Genomic DNA, 15,620 nt, shown 5'->3' with positions numbered 1-15,620 from the left:
TCTCTTTCATACTGAGCAACCCTGTACACTCTTGATGAAAAGTCTTCAGGCTACACAATTTGCTTCTGAGCTGCGTAGTGCAAGATTTGCAGCACAACCAAAGACGAAAATGTTTTGAAAGGTGACAACGAGGGTTCATCCCACGCTACAGAGATTTAGAACTTCCAAGGGTGCCGCCAGCACGCTGCTACATGGTTGAAAAGCAAACCTTGTGGCCTGAAGATTTTTGACCAATGCTATACTTCAGAGAAAAAAAAAAACAAACAGCGTGCATCGACCATAGGTTACAAAGAGAAAAAGCAAAACAAACTCACAAAATCCTCCACGATTTCTTTGAGTGCAGAGACCACAAGAATAAAGACAAGGGGAACCGCTGTCGTGTAACGACCTGTTGGTGATACATTTGGGATTTGCTGCAAGGAAAGGAGGTTGACAAAGATATATAAATGTCCAGCATTTTGTGCACTTAATCAAAAACACCACTTTAAAGCTCCACGCAAACAGCTCCTAGAATGCCTTAATGATACATGCACTTTGATGAAACAATTACAACATCTAAAAAAGCTGCAAGACCTGCACAGTGCATGCGACAATGAAATGGAAGAAAAAGGCGTACTTCTTTATTATGCCACAGTCAGTGCAGTATGAGTGGCACCACATGTCACATTGTTACGTGGCAGCAAGCCGATGAATAGAAAACGTGACAGGTGGTTACAGCATGATTTAATGGGTGGCGACCTGACGCGAGCACTTCTGCCCCCGCCACTGCACAGTTCGTCATCTTCTAGTCCGTCACAATATTCTCATAAAGCTCCGTGCTCACACATTACTAGGACAGCATTTTCAGCATCCAGCTCTCTGCTGAAAGTGCACACCTTCATACTGATTGTAAGTAAAAGTGCAATGGCAGTATGACACCAAGAAATTAAGCACCCAGTATCATGAATTCACAGCATACATACTCGTTTAATGAAATTGAGGTTGTGACGGAAACTCATCTGGTCGGGAATGGACATGAAAATGATTGGTTTGGTTTATGGGGATTTAACGTCCCAAAGCGACTTAGGCTATGAGAGACGCCGTAGTGAAGGGCTCCAGAAATTTTGACCACCTGGGGTTCTTTAAAAGTGCTCTGACATCACACAGCACACGGGCCTCTAGAATTTCGCCTCCATCGAAATTCAACCACCGCGGCCGGGGTCGAACCCGCATCTTTTGGGCCAGCAGCCGAGCACCATAACCACTCAGCCACCGCGGTGGCTGGACATGAAGATGAAGACAAAACACTAACCAATAAATAAATTGCTCAACATTTCGCCGCCCACATGGAAGCCTTGTACACATCAAGCAGTTTCTTTGTTGGTAGGTGTTTCGCCTTTATCTTCACATAATCATTTACAAAGGAAGCTCCAGTTTAAGTCTTAGTGCTAAAATGTTTCGATCAGGTGTCGTTTTCAAATACATATATATGCCTGGGCCACTGTTGAGCAGACAAAAGTAAGGAAATGAGGACTCGCGTTCAAGAAGCCAGCAGTCACTAAAACACAGGAAAGCATATGGGAATGCTTTTTTTAATGGTGCTGCTGCGAAGCAGGAAATCAGTAGTGTAGCCATTTTTAGATGAAAGATAACTGGGGAGAAAGTGAGGCAGATATGTACGGCAGCTGTGTGAAGCGAGTAAAGAGCTTACACATTTGACAGCTTGTGAGCGAGTTCAATGACTCATCATTTCTAGTGTTTTTATAGGAACGGTGGAATTAAAAGTTGCTTTTGATCACACAGCATCTGAACGCTGCTTGCTTCTGGTGCCTTTTGCTGATTTTCGTTTTTTTTTTTGCAAATTTGCGATGAAGGGCATTCGTACAACTTTGTGTCCACTGAAAAAAAAAAGTGATTGAAATCCCATTGCGGCCTGGATTTTCGATGACAGATAATGCACATCGCAAGCTACTCAGGGTCCGACAGGCAGAGAACACATATTTCACTAAAAGATAGGGTGGCAACAGCTGCCCAGTGACAACGACACTCAGGAATAACATGGCAAATGCACTCTTTGAAGGACTGAATTGTTAAAGACTAGCAGTAAGGGATAAGCAGGAGGTAGCCAGTGACAGAAACAACTATCAGTCAGAGTTTGAGATTTGTGATTATGGAAGACAATTTGTGCGAGAGACTAGAACAAACTTCTCTAAAAAATGTTACATAGGCGCTGTGTGGCAGAGAGTGAGTGACTGTAAGCAGCGAATAGGTTTCTGTCACTACAGATATGCTATAGATGCCTGTCTAAGCAAAAGCGACTCTTAGTGCACTTTTCGTCAAGAATAAAGTCGCGTGGCCTGTCATTTGGAACATGCTCCATTTGCACAAAATGGAATGAGTGCCCTATGTTGAAAATTCAGTACACAATTTCACAAATCGTGAGTGCTGTTCAATGTGAGTGCATTAGCTTGCACAATGAGGAAACTGTTTTTTTCATGTGTGTGTGTGTGTGTGTTTCACAATTCTGGCATTAACAGATTAATGCAACAGCATCAGGAATTCACATCCTTCAATAATATGATCTGCGTTGTAAAAATCTAACAAACTGCGAGCAAAAAAAGCCAGGTAAAAAAACAAGCTCAATACAAGCAACTCTCAATGGCAAAGGCCATGAGAGTAGCTCACCTGCAACAGTGCAATGAAGAGGAAGAACACATTGGCGTATCGACGAAACTGTTCAAACAGGAACTTGGGAAGAAAAGAGATGATGTTGTATTTCGCAGTCCTGAAAGGGAAAAATAAAGAAAGCTCACCAAATGCAGCTAACACAGTACTACAATACCATATCAAGGCAGTTCCCAGCGTGAAAACCAAGCAGCACCTGTGTTGGTCGTTTTGCACAGACAACTATCAGAACAAAACTACCGTACTTATCCATGTAATTTGTGCACCCCTAATTTATTACCCAGGTTTTTGAAGGAAAAGAAAAATTTTAATCGCATATTTCGCGCTCTCTGCTGCGTCAGATCACCAGTGTGCACGCGGGTGCGCGCAAGGCAGGCTTGGGAAGATCGGCACAGCCGAGTCGCCGGATAAGCAGTTGTGAGAGCAAACTTCCGGTAACGTCCAGTGCACGCACGAAGCAGAAACTACCGAACTGTATGCTCTTCACCATGGGGTTTCAATGCTGTTCGGTCTGCCGCTAGTCAATTGGTCCGCATACAAGAGCGCTGTTTTATCGCCTTTTAACTCCATTTGCCTGTGACTGTTGGCTTAGCAATTGTACCACTGCGCATTTGTTGCTTTGATCTGTGCACGCGCTGTCATGCCATTCTGCGAGGAATTACACAACATGTGGCGGGTTCGGAGGGGGTATGCATTACGTATACATTTCGAGCCACCTTTGGCCAGCGAAGGGTGCAAGTTTGAGGATCGACATACCGGCGGCAACAGGCAGTATATATTGCACGTTACGATCTTGGTCGAGTTTTTTTTTTAGGACGTGTTCGAGAAATCTCCGCATAATTTGTGTGCCCCCTTTTTTCAAGCCTTAATTTAAAGAAAAATGTGCACAAATTACACGAGTAAATACAGTAGTTGTACGCCACATGTTTGATGCAAGCAAAACGGCTGGCGCGTGCTCCACATGATGAACAGGTTACCACTCTACCGTGCAGCAAGCTGATGCTCAGACACTGTCTACACGCATATCTGCACTACTAAACAGAAACTGAGCCAGAATGAGATTACCCTACTGTTGCGTGCTCCACACTCATAAACTTATTACACCTTCTTTATACGAGTCCTTCACTGTAATTCACCCAGAAGTTGGGTCAATGCGATTGTAAAGTACAATGCAAAAAGGAGGAGGGCAAGAAAGCTCCTTATTAATGCGAAAGCATTAGATGGCTCAATCTCAAAATTATGTCCACAAAACGTTTCCACAAAACATGTCAACAAAATGTGTCTGCACTATGACGTCACAACTTGAATGTGAGTGTAATGTAATTGAATTAAAAATTAATGAGCAGTGTAATATGTTGTGATGAAGACTAATGATATCATGCCAATAATTAGTTAATGCTGATTAAGATAATTAATGACAATTAACAAATATGAATTAAGGGAAATGAGATTTAGGGTGACAACAATGATAGAAGTGATGATGATGATGGTAAGTGCTGATGTCATACCAAAGTCACATGACAAGATGATGCAAAAATTTTGAAGTCACATGACAAAGTAATGATGTCACACCCAAGTCACGTGACAAGATGATGCAAGAGTGACAAAGAGGCACCTAGGCACACAAAAGAGGCGTTTATTCATTGCTGCCGCACATGCTTTCGCCTTTCACAGTGTGGGGTCACCGCAGTGCTCTCAAAAGTTTATTTAGCCATATTACTATGAGGCAATTCTAACTATAAATTTTCTTCTTATTTTTACGTTTCTATTTTTTTACTTCACTCAAATTGTTTTGTTTCACACCACTCTGCAGAGGTTGCTTTCCTTGCTACCTGCAAGTTACAACTGCTTTCCTCTAGGATGCACCCAAGTTTACCAAGTGTTTTAAAGGGACACTGCAGTAAGCTTCATACAAGTTTTGTCTTTCGTAGGAATTGATTCCGCGGCTCTTTCTAGGTATGGTGATGCTTGTCCAGCAGCAAAAGACAATTTATTGCTGAGAAAATTGCATTAAATAAATTTTCCATCACTCAATTCAAACTCGTGATGCCTACACCAAAAAGAACAACACTGTGATCACAGTTTGGAAATTAATGGTGGTGTTGCCTAGGCTCTGGGATCTGCCCCCCCCACCCACCCAAAAAAAAAAAAACAGTGTCGGCACACAACAGTTAACTCACAAGATTGGCTGATGATGGCACCACCTCTAATTTATTTTTTGGCCTTTTCTAGCTTATAAAAGCTCTGCATTCAGTAAAAGTAGTGTTGCTGTCATTAGATTGCGCTAATCTATCGATACAGGCCAAGTTCAAATTGTCCTCAGTGTCCCTTTACTGCAGAAGTGCTCTGGTGTCAAGACTGACTTCAGCGGTTGTAAAAGTGCTTGACAGTGTTCTTTTTCCTTGCATTAAAGTGGGAAGTAAGTGCTTGTGTTGTCACCGTTTCTTAAAAACTCTCGTCACCCTTTGCCAGTTACCATTAAACTTACCTCTTCATTAGAAGAGGCCAAGAATTTAAGCCTTACAATAATGCAGTTTACCACAGTAAAGCCATTACTGCTTAAGACTAAAATGGCTTCACTAGTGGGCTTTCCACCGAACATGATTGTGTTACAAATAAAGTTACTTTAGCCCCAATATGACAAGTCAATGGTTTATGGTTTATGGAGATTTAACGTTCCAAAGCGACTCACGCTATGAGGGATGCCGCAGTGAAGGGCTCGGGAAATTTTGACCACCTGAGATTCTGCAATGTGCACTCACATTGCACGGCACATGGGCCTCTAGCGTTTCACCCCCATCGAAATGCGATCGCCATGGCTGGGATCGAACCTGCATCTTTCGGGTCAGCAGCCAAGTACCATAACCACTGAGCTACTACGGCGGCCTGACAAGTCAATGACTAACTGAAATTATAAAAACGTTTCACATGACTGATCTCGTTAGGCTTCCTCAATCAGAGGGAACAGATGCAAAAACGCTGGTGGTTCAGAAACTCACGAGATGCCATTAGAGCAGAACTTGTGCTTTTGTGGGCTATTGAGATGTATTGTGCGATGCTCGCCCGTCTCATGGTGCTCACTTGCTCCCGACGTCTTGTCATCCTCTTCTGTAGTGCGCCGAGCAAAAAGAAAAAAGAAAGAGAGCCGCTCTGAATTTTGTGCACATCACAGCCTACAAAAATCGCAGCACAAACTTTGCACCTCCACTCTGACTGTATGCAAACAGAGCTTAAGCTGTTTTCAGAAAAGTGTGCGACATCACATACGAATGCGAATAATAAATGCACAAATGTAAAGAAGCGAGCTGTTATAAAGGTGTCCACAGAAGCCTTGGTTCTGCAGAAGCAGCATCTGAAAAGAAGCAGCACAAGAATGGCACCATAGTTTTGTATTTGAAAATATATTCCACTACAATGCGTTAAAATGTATTCCCCATAAACTGAAACTAAAATTCCAGCCAGACAATAACCAACACGGGCTATGGCAGCCTGCCAACCTCTTTTTACAGGCCATTCTGTAATAATCAGTCATGCATACATGCAGCACACTACTCAGTTCGAATTAATGCTCAAACATTACGACTGCTATGAGCTAATGTGGCTTTCACAAATCTCATGCATCATACAAGATTCGTACAAAACAGCTGGACACTCATTAGCAACAGAACAATGCTGCACTTACACAATGAATGAAATAAAACTGTCATGTCAGAAGTAGCAATAATGTGCCAAAATTAACACATATGATGCACATCACTTCTGCGGTGTGTGTATAGTGTAATACACTTGCACTACAGTGGAGGAAAAAGAAGCCCTGAGTCACAGTCTGTAATATGAGAGCACAATGTTACGATATTCAATGACGCTGAACATAGTAGTTAAAAAGAAATGCTTACTTTTTTCGGGTGCATGCTCTAAAATTGGTATAAAATAGAAAGTAATAAACATTCTCGGTTGCATAACACTCCCCCAGCTCTACGTTATCCACATGTTTACATCGAGTACCACGCGCATATTTTCGCAAATTCTTGAATTACACAAAACTGCAATCCTATTTAATCCGCTGCAGAGGACAAGAGATAGCCTAACAATACATTGCGGTAGACAATGCCAATGCACACGACTTTATGTTCAAACTGAAGCTGTAGAATACATCATCTATACAGCAAGAAAGAACTTTAAGGGGACTCCTACTCTCAAAGTGCATTGATATTCTCTTTGCTTTCAAATTAAACTAAAAAGAACATATCACAATGCTTCTGACTCCGTTCCGTCTAGCAGAGCACTTCATCATTAGCAGCTGCATAAAGATCATAGTGACTGGGTTGGTTGTAATTTTTGTTATGACTGGGTTTGATTAATGACAAACTCCTTCATGTTATGAACATGTTGCTTGCTACTGCAAAAAAATGCACCAAACAGGCCGCAAGATCTTTAAATAGTTGGTAAGTGGCTACCAACAGTAACAATAAATTAAAAAACTGAACAACACTGCAATCAGGTCAAGCATACGAGAATCGTAATGCTCATGCAAGGAGCTAGGATTCTTTTCTGCTTTCTAGATCAACCAGAAGTAGAAGATGAGGAAACCAGCCAATGAGCAAACCAATGATGGGGACCTAATCAAACTCTCCACATGTGGTGGCAACACTATGCTAATCACCTCGCCAAAAGCACAAGTAACCAAGCGGCAGCGAAGCACCTTAACACACTCAGATGGACTGTGCTGTCAGCCACAGCCAAGGAAAAAAATATCGTCATCATTATAATCACCGAGCCTGCTGCTCCCACTGCACGACAAAAGTTTCTTCCATTAATATGAAATTAGCCCTATCCTGCACGAGCCATGGACACCCTATTCCAAAAAACCAACTCTACTTCATCTCCCTGTCTGTGCCTCTGCCACCTTTGGCTATGTTTTCTGTCTCTTGGAATTCATTCTGTTACCCTAACAGAGCATCAGGTGTCTGTTCTCAACAATACAAGTCCCAAGTCTGTTTCCTCTTCATGATTTCAGCTAGGGTATCATTAACTCAAGTATATTTCCTCACCTGCTCTGCTCTGTTCTTGTCTCTTAACATTACCTATGTCATTTTCCATTCAGGTGCTCACTGCGCTGTCCTTGATTTAATTTTCAAGCCCTTTCAATATTCAAGTTTCGGCCCAACAGGAAAGTACTGAGAGGATACAATTACTATATACAGTCCTTTAAAGATATAAATATATGGCGGTAAAAAAGTACAGCATGATGTAAAGGGTTCTGAGAATTATCAGCAGTCAGGATAGTAACTCTGTCTGATAACAGCAACAGTCCATGTAGCTCCTTTCAATAGCAACCGCACAGTCTCCAACATCCAAAATGCCAAGCTGGTTTGGTAACATGGCGAAAATGGCGAGTGAATGCATACTACACTCTGATGCAAGGATTGATGGCCAATGGGTAGCGCAAGTTTGTGCCAAATTCATAATTTTGAAAGTATGACTGCATGCCTTGAAATAAACCATTCAGGGCTTACAATACCTCAAGCATTTTCTGGTTTTAAAACAAATTGATAAAACTATCACAAAGGGAACCACACACACAGTCAAAAGCACTCATGCAATGTTAGTTTTGCTCATGCATGCTCACTGCACTCTGCAACAAAAAAAAAAGGAAATAAAAAAAGTTAACCATTAGAGGTCAGGATAGAGATTGGATTGTGAAACTGAGTTTCACATATTTTAAGCTTTTTAATGATTTATCTCCAACGCTGCATTTTTTGGTTTTCTCTAAAGTCAAAACTAGAGCTCATGGTCTTCTCACCAATGTTGTGTGGATAAAAAAGAACATTGGATAAAAATGAAACAAATTTTTCAACAAACAAACAAACCACAAAAATTCTTGTTTACAGCTCTAAACATCAGAGAAAGAAGAAATGTAATCAGAAATTCCACTGCAGCACCACCGCACCAAATACAACGCAGGACAAGACATGCTTGACACACAGCAGACTCCCAAGCACAGCTGCCCCGGCCCCAATAGAAAATCGTGGGGAAGCACAACATCAATCTAGGCCATAAATAACATGCATCGTGCGATATAAATCTCACTGCCGACAGTGGACGCAAGCACATTCCCTTTAAACAGGGTGCACTCAGAGAGCTTGAGGTCTCAATGAGCAGGCACATGGTTTAAGGCAAATAGGCATACACAAGAACCTGAGCAGATATGTCTAGGTCATGCAGCCATCAACCTGTCAAATTTCTGAAGAACAGAGGGCGAGCCTGTTTCCTACTGCACAACAGCTGCGTTGCTCATTGCAGTTAAAGGCTATCTTTTTACATCAGTCAGGAAGTCTCCACTTCTAGCGCTCATTCCCACACAGCGACAGTCACTGTCTGATGCTACTGTGACAGTACTCATTCCCTGGCATTTTTTGGTATATTCATGAACATTAAGCAGTGTGTCATGAGCTATACTGTTTCATGCACCCCACAGAGAAGGCACTGCTAAAATCCGTGAGTGCTAACAAGGAAACTGTCACTCTTTTCAAAGGGACCGTGACAATTAATATTATGGAATTGCTTTAGGTGCAAATAACCGGCATCACAATTAAAATGTTCACAGCATCAGTCAGTATCAAAGCATGTGTCAGAGTTTTTCAAAAATGGCAATGTTATATAGCCTAAAATTATATCACATACTAAAACAACAGCTTTAATTCCCATTGAAACAAGTTATTACCAGAAACTGTGCTTAACAGCCAAAGTATTATAGGCCACCACAAATGTAATGGTCTAACGTTTGCCATTCATTCAAAACAGCTATCAAATCTACAACTTATGTCGTCAGCAAAAGCATGTAAAATTCAGCAATGCGTCCAACGCACCCAACGTTAAAACAGGCCACACCCTATCCTTGAGTCAAAATGAGATCTCAAGCGTTTTGACTGAAGGTCACTCTATTAGCATTTCTTTAAGGCAACTGCCAGACATGGAACCTTTCTGCTGCCACTTTTATATTTATTGCAAAAACTCAAGGACAGAATTTCCTGAAATACCTGAGAACTACATTCTTTAACAAAGAATATATATGTCTGCAAATGCAGCACCTTAAAAAGGAATGTATCCCTACCCACATAGGCAATTACTCTGCTGCTCTTAGCAAAGTGCGGGGATTTCCTACAAAAATACTAGCAGTGCACAAGGCAGCCTAACTGCAACACATTCCCGAGCACAACAAGGAAGTAGAGCATAACACCAAGAGTAGCGAATGCAGATAACAGCAAAAGGGGAGATATGGCACAAAAGCACAAAGAACATCTGCCGCAGTCATTCAGCACACAAGGAGAGAAGAAGCAAAGAACAAGAGAAACGTTTAACTGAAAGCCCTACTGGAATGAACTCGCAGTGATCATTCAACTTATCCTTCCACAATGCACAGCAGAACAGTCTACAAGAACACGAAAATGAAAACAGAGGGACAATGTAATCATTAGAAAGGCAACTGGATTGCGACAATGTGCTGCGGTATAAGTGAGATTATTCTAATAACATGTGGTTTATGCAGCTACAAAAATGAATTTGGTGAGTGCGACCGATTGCAGCATGCTCGAGTGCAATAATATGCTTTCATATGCCAGAGCTTCAAATAGCGAATGCTGGAAACGGTTTACACATGACAGACAAGTGCAGTGTATAAAAGCCAGCAAACAAAAGCAACATGCATACAAAGAAGCAACAAGCAGCCAGACAGGACACCAACAACAGCAGCCCACAGCATAGGAGAGCGCTGTCTTACCAGCAGAACTGGAGGCAAAGCCTAGCATCGGAACATGCTCGGGGGCTTGCATGATGAATGGCTTATATTTTTTACACACACGGACAAACACCGGGAGAGACAAAGAAAAGACTGGTCAGTCAAAGAATTAAGTGGAATGAGCTATGTCATTGTGACAGCTTGCAGCAAGCACAGCCCATTCACTGGTTCCAGAGTTCATCAGACACATGGGCACAAGTACACGGCATGCAACTGCGTCTTCCGCAGCAAGAAATGGGCAAACAAGCTGAGAGCCCTATGCGAGATGAAGAGGCTTTCCGATAAGTCCAAGGTAAACTCTCCAAAACTTATCACTGTCCTGCTTATCATCTCACTAGCTTGGATACGCTTATAAAAGGCATCCGCACATATATCTGTCAGGCTCGATACGGATAGCAGACCAGATCGGCGAAGGAACATAACATCTTTTTCTTGCCACATGGGGAGAACAAGAGGAGAGAAATGACACAGCACCCCATGTAACTTGATGGTGCACAATGCTCATGTATTTTTCATAAGTCTTAACTAAAAAAAAAAAGTCTCGTCCAGTATGAAATACAAACAAATATCATTAATTTCCAGAACTTAATGTGACATATACGTATACATTCACAGCCTATACTTTAATCACACATGTGCAAAATGTAATGTTAACTTGTTGCGCAGAAAATAAGCAAGACTGCATTACACTTAGGTACTAAAGCTGAATATGATTGTATTCGATACTGTTTGAACAAGAGTCACAGGAACACAAAACTTTTCTAGCTTTGCTTCCTTGTAAATAAATGAGGTTGCACATTGCCATCCCACCCATCGCTTCAAACAAAAGGTGATAATTTTGTGACCAAGTGAGCACAACCTTTCGCCACTGCACTCGACGAGCGAACCATGCAGAAAATCATGCAGACCGCAGCTCAGCTCTAGCCAGATACACTGAACTTTATGGACAGCTACTCTAAGCAAAAGGCAGCGCTTTTGAAAACAAAGGTTTCGCAAAAGGCAGTCCTCGATGCACTACACCTCTTTTAAAGCAAAACGTTTGTTTTGAGAAGCTGGCTCCTCCGTGGGCCGAAAGCGCTTCGCAAGAAAAGATGACTGGAGCTTCACGGCAGCATTCTTAGTTACGTTCATCTCAACAAGCCACCCTAGGCGAGGGAAACCATATGGCTTCTCTGTGTCATATAAACTATTATATATTTTTTATTTTTCTTCATCGGAGGCAGCATCAATTCCTTGCAGTACAGCAAGTGCAGTGGAGTCAGGCATATGCTGGCCAGAGATACGACACGGACGTTCGGAAGGCAACTTATCGCACGCCTAAAACTTTGCATGAAGGGGGTGTGCATACAACTTGAATAGTATAAAAACATGCATGCTGTTAGCCGTCCTAAAATGAAGGGCTTTTTGTTAGAGCCGTATGGCATGAGACTGGAAACGAAAAATCGATCGTGCTGCGTTCAGTAATTAGCATGACGATGAAACTGAACTCTCCGACAAATACGCGCAGTAAGAAAGTTTCAATTTAATCAGGTTCTTTCGACAAGATTTAACAGAAACATCAAACAATTCACGGGCTAACCGTGAGAGACAGTCGACAGTGTATCAATCAAATCCTAAACCGCAAGGGAGTTAACAGCTGCTCTGCAGATTCACAGGAAACTGCTCCCGTTTTGCAACGTTCAGCGTATTTTTAGGGTGTTGAAGCTTGCCCCTGTGGAGGTGCAGCCAATAGAAACGTCGAGCTGCATGAAGCGAAGAAAGCAAAAGAACTGACGAGAGGTTACGTTTAACAAAACCGCCGCCTACCTTGTGCGCGGCCCAAGTCGTCGTAAGCTGGACGCATTGCCGGATCGCGCAAGCCCAATCACTCGCCGCTCACTGTGAGCGCTGGGCCCTTTGAGCCGTTCACAAGAGACGCCCGAGTGACGGCTGCTTTCAAGGAAATCCGACGCGCATCTGGATTCGCTGCTGCACGTCGGCGTAGCGCGACATCGAAGCAGCGACAACCATCTTCGATCGCGGTTGCTGCTCCTCGTCGCACGAGTGGTCGTGGATTGTCGTTCCGTTTCGAGCACTGCCCGTATTCTGCTTGTTTCTGGATCGCGTCCGACTTGGCCTCTGTTAGGCACTGCCAGAAAGCCGCCGCCTGGCGCTTGCGGGAAACGCGGGAGCACGATAACCTCCGCCGGCTCTCCGCGTCGGCTAAAAACAAAACCCAAAACACTAGGAGGAGAACGCACTGCCGGCAACAGGCTAAGCGGAGCGCCTGCGTTCGAGAATATGCCTTTTTTTTTTTATCGTTTAGCCCGCAGCGCCTGCGTTGAGAGTAGGAAAAACTGCACGAGCGCCGCCTTGTAGGCTCTTGCTGGTTGTCATGGCGACAGCGTTGCTTCGTGAGCGCTGCGGCAAAGTCGAACTGTGCGGAGCACGCATGAGATGAGCAGGACGTGCGCGGAAATCGCGATTTCGGACAAGACTTGTCTAGCACTATGCGAAACGAAACAGAAAGGAGTAAATGTGCACAAAACATCTGCAAGATAAAGCAGTACTTCGACAAACACTTTTCTTTCACGGTTAACTTGGCGCGAATTAGTGCCAAGTTAAACGCGTACGTGATCCTTAATGAACCTACAAGCCTGCCAAAAAGTTCTTCTACACTTTTCTTTCAGTTTCTGGGCCACTTTTTTATTATTGAAGAAATAAAAGTGGATTTTATGTGCAAACAATTCAAGAAGGAGCTACTAATATTCCAAGTAAATAATTTATAGTTCAATACTAAACTTAATTCATGAGAATAATATTTGCGGCTGGGCGCTATAACTGCACAGACCACCCAGCTCCTTTATTTCTAAGCTGTTTCCCTTGCACTGTGCAGTAATTACCCTGGCGCAAATTTGCAACAGCCGCAATTGGCTCTCTACGACTGAGCGCGAGGTCGGATTCGATCACGGCTACGGTGGCCGCATTTCAATGGGTGTGAATGCGAAAACGCTCTTGTAGTACTGATACTTCGGTGCACGCTAAAGAGCTCCAGACAGCCGAAATCAGTCCCAAAAGAAATTGGTATGACTCGAGACTATCGCTGGTCTTTAGTCCGCAGCCAATTTGCTCAGCCAAATAAGTGCGGGCCAACGTTAGGTCACGGCTGGCCAACTGCCATGTCGACCAGTGGTTGACAAAGGTAAGTAATGAATCACTGGCGAACGACCAGGCCACCGTTGTCGAAATGCCTTATGTTATCTAGATCGTGTTACAGCCGACAGAACGTTTTTTCAAATGTATATATTACCTCGACGACAAGCATGCCGCACAAGCGTAGCACGCAAAAAGCACGTATATATATATATATATATATATATATATATATATATATATATATATATATATATATATATATATATATATATATATATATATATATATATATATATATATATATATATATATATATATATATATATATATATATATATATATATATATATATATATATATATATATATATATATATACACGTTTGCACAATTTCGCAACAAAGATATGGCAGAGTGTAATGAGAGCTATTGACTACATGATCCGCTTATTTGTATTTCTCGTTTGTGTCATCACAGGTTCGTAATTGAATGAAATAATTTTGCTTAACAAGCAAGCACTGCACTGGCTCCGACTAGTGCTCTGTGGATGTATTCTCAGCATGTATGTTGTACCTCTTCTAGTTCGCAACTGTTTTGTGGCTTGATTTGTGCGTGGCATATGCATTGTTGTTGTACACGGCCCCCGGGGTGATACCATCCAAATTGTACTCGTAAAAATTTGGCACCGGGTCAAGCAACTACTCCCTTAATTGTAATCAGTTGTAGTCCCGTGCTTTTCTTACGAGTCTAAATTGCAGAAGACACGGGTTAGGCTTCACATGTACTTTTCACATATGTGTTGTGGGACACCCGTGTATACCCATTTGCTCCACCAGCCAGCTGCCAGCGTACGAACGCCACAAGGCGAACCGCCCGAGCCACCCGAGAGCGGAGGAGGGCTCAAATGCTTCTCCTCCCGTTCCTGGAGTTTGAATCCAGCGGTGGAGAAATTTTTTAATTCATATTTTTTGTCTATAAATGCGTATTTTGCTGCCGGACAAAGGGTAAGACACTCAGGAGGAGGCAGCAGAGAATAAATTTTTACTGAGAACAAACATTTGATGGAGTTGTCTTCACTACATATATAGTCCCTTTCAAACCGTGGCAAAAACCTCCCGGTCTCAATATGCCCACTGTGCGTCCAGGTGTCCCTGGCCGAAGACAAACCTATTCAATAGGTAATTAATGATGGGAGTCGGGCACTTATCCAAGGGGGTGCCCGAGGGGGCCCTCCCCCGAAGCTCGACCCCTCCCTCCACTAGTACTCCTAGCAATCATTCTCTTTTCGTAGCGCACCCCTCGGTTTATTTGGCGCGTAAAATAAATTACTGTTGTCCTGACGAGGAAAACAGCTAGCAGTCAAAGCCATGGTCGGCCCATGCCACTGTGAAGTGAAAGTGGAAGCTTTCTGGTGCAATCTTTGTCAAAAGTTTGTAGCCCGTCGCGAACATGGCCGGAGAGGGACCGCTGACGAGCGGCGGTGGGCATCACGTGATCCCTACTGCGGCGCAAGACTGACGCTAGTGCCAATCGCTCCGGTGGAGGATCTCGCGACCATATACCGAGATTGCGCCCGACGAGGAGACATATGTTGTTGTTGTTGTTTGCCTCACAAAATGGAGGCATATGTCCCACTCGCTTTCGTCAGCGAATAGACATGGGTCGGGGAACGGACGACGATGACGTCAAACACTTGGCGCTTTCGACAATGCCGTCATCCACGGAGGAAAAGAAACTTAGGAATACTCAGCAGTTGCGTCACGTGGCATTTTTGCCTACTCATAAATAGTTCAAGGGGGAAAGTCGGCCCCACGCCACAACCAGTCGCGCGTTTCAATGGCCAGGGCAGAGCCTCGACACTCACATGGGCCTATTTTGGACTGCACGTAGCGGCCGCCATTTCTGCGACTAGAAACGCGGCGAAAACCTGCGCGTTTTTTTTAATCCACTTAATCCACTCAGGCCTGAGGGAAAGCAATACCCTCCGCTTAGTACAAGTCTTTGTGATCAGCCACGTATACCTT

The 15,620-nt window shown here is 43.2% G+C and overlaps 1 protein-coding gene across 14 annotated transcripts in view; it reads right to left on the bottom strand.

Annotated features, from left to right (window-relative positions):
• ATP8A (ATPase phospholipid transporting 8A1) overlaps positions 1 to 15,620 on the bottom strand; it is a 108,727-nt gene that overhangs the window by 45,718 nt on the left and 47,389 nt on the right. For 7 of the 14 annotated variants that reach the window (XM_077662312.1, XM_077662319.1, XM_077662324.1 and 4 more), the window contains exons 3-5: positions 5,664 to 5,772; positions 2,665 to 2,764; positions 315 to 413 (exon numbers count right to left, since the gene is read on the bottom strand). In XM_077662312.1, coding sequence (XP_077518438.1) covers positions 315 to 413; positions 2,665 to 2,764; positions 5,664 to 5,772 — 308 coding nt within the window. Of the gene's footprint in view, positions 1 to 314; positions 414 to 2,664; positions 2,765 to 5,663; positions 5,773 to 10,444; positions 10,506 to 12,268; positions 12,737 to 15,620 lie in introns of those variants that run through there. The other 7 variants (XM_077662323.1, XM_077662314.1, XM_077662313.1 and 4 more) reach the window with 3 other exon arrangements.

Source organism: Amblyomma americanum, chromosome 4 (assembly GCF_052857255.1).
Source record: "Amblyomma americanum isolate KBUSLIRL-KWMA chromosome 4, ASM5285725v1, whole genome shotgun sequence".
Lineage (NCBI taxonomy): Eukaryota > Metazoa > Arthropoda > Arachnida > Ixodida > Ixodidae > Amblyomma > Amblyomma americanum.
This window is presented reverse-complemented; position numbering and strand designations above follow the sequence as displayed.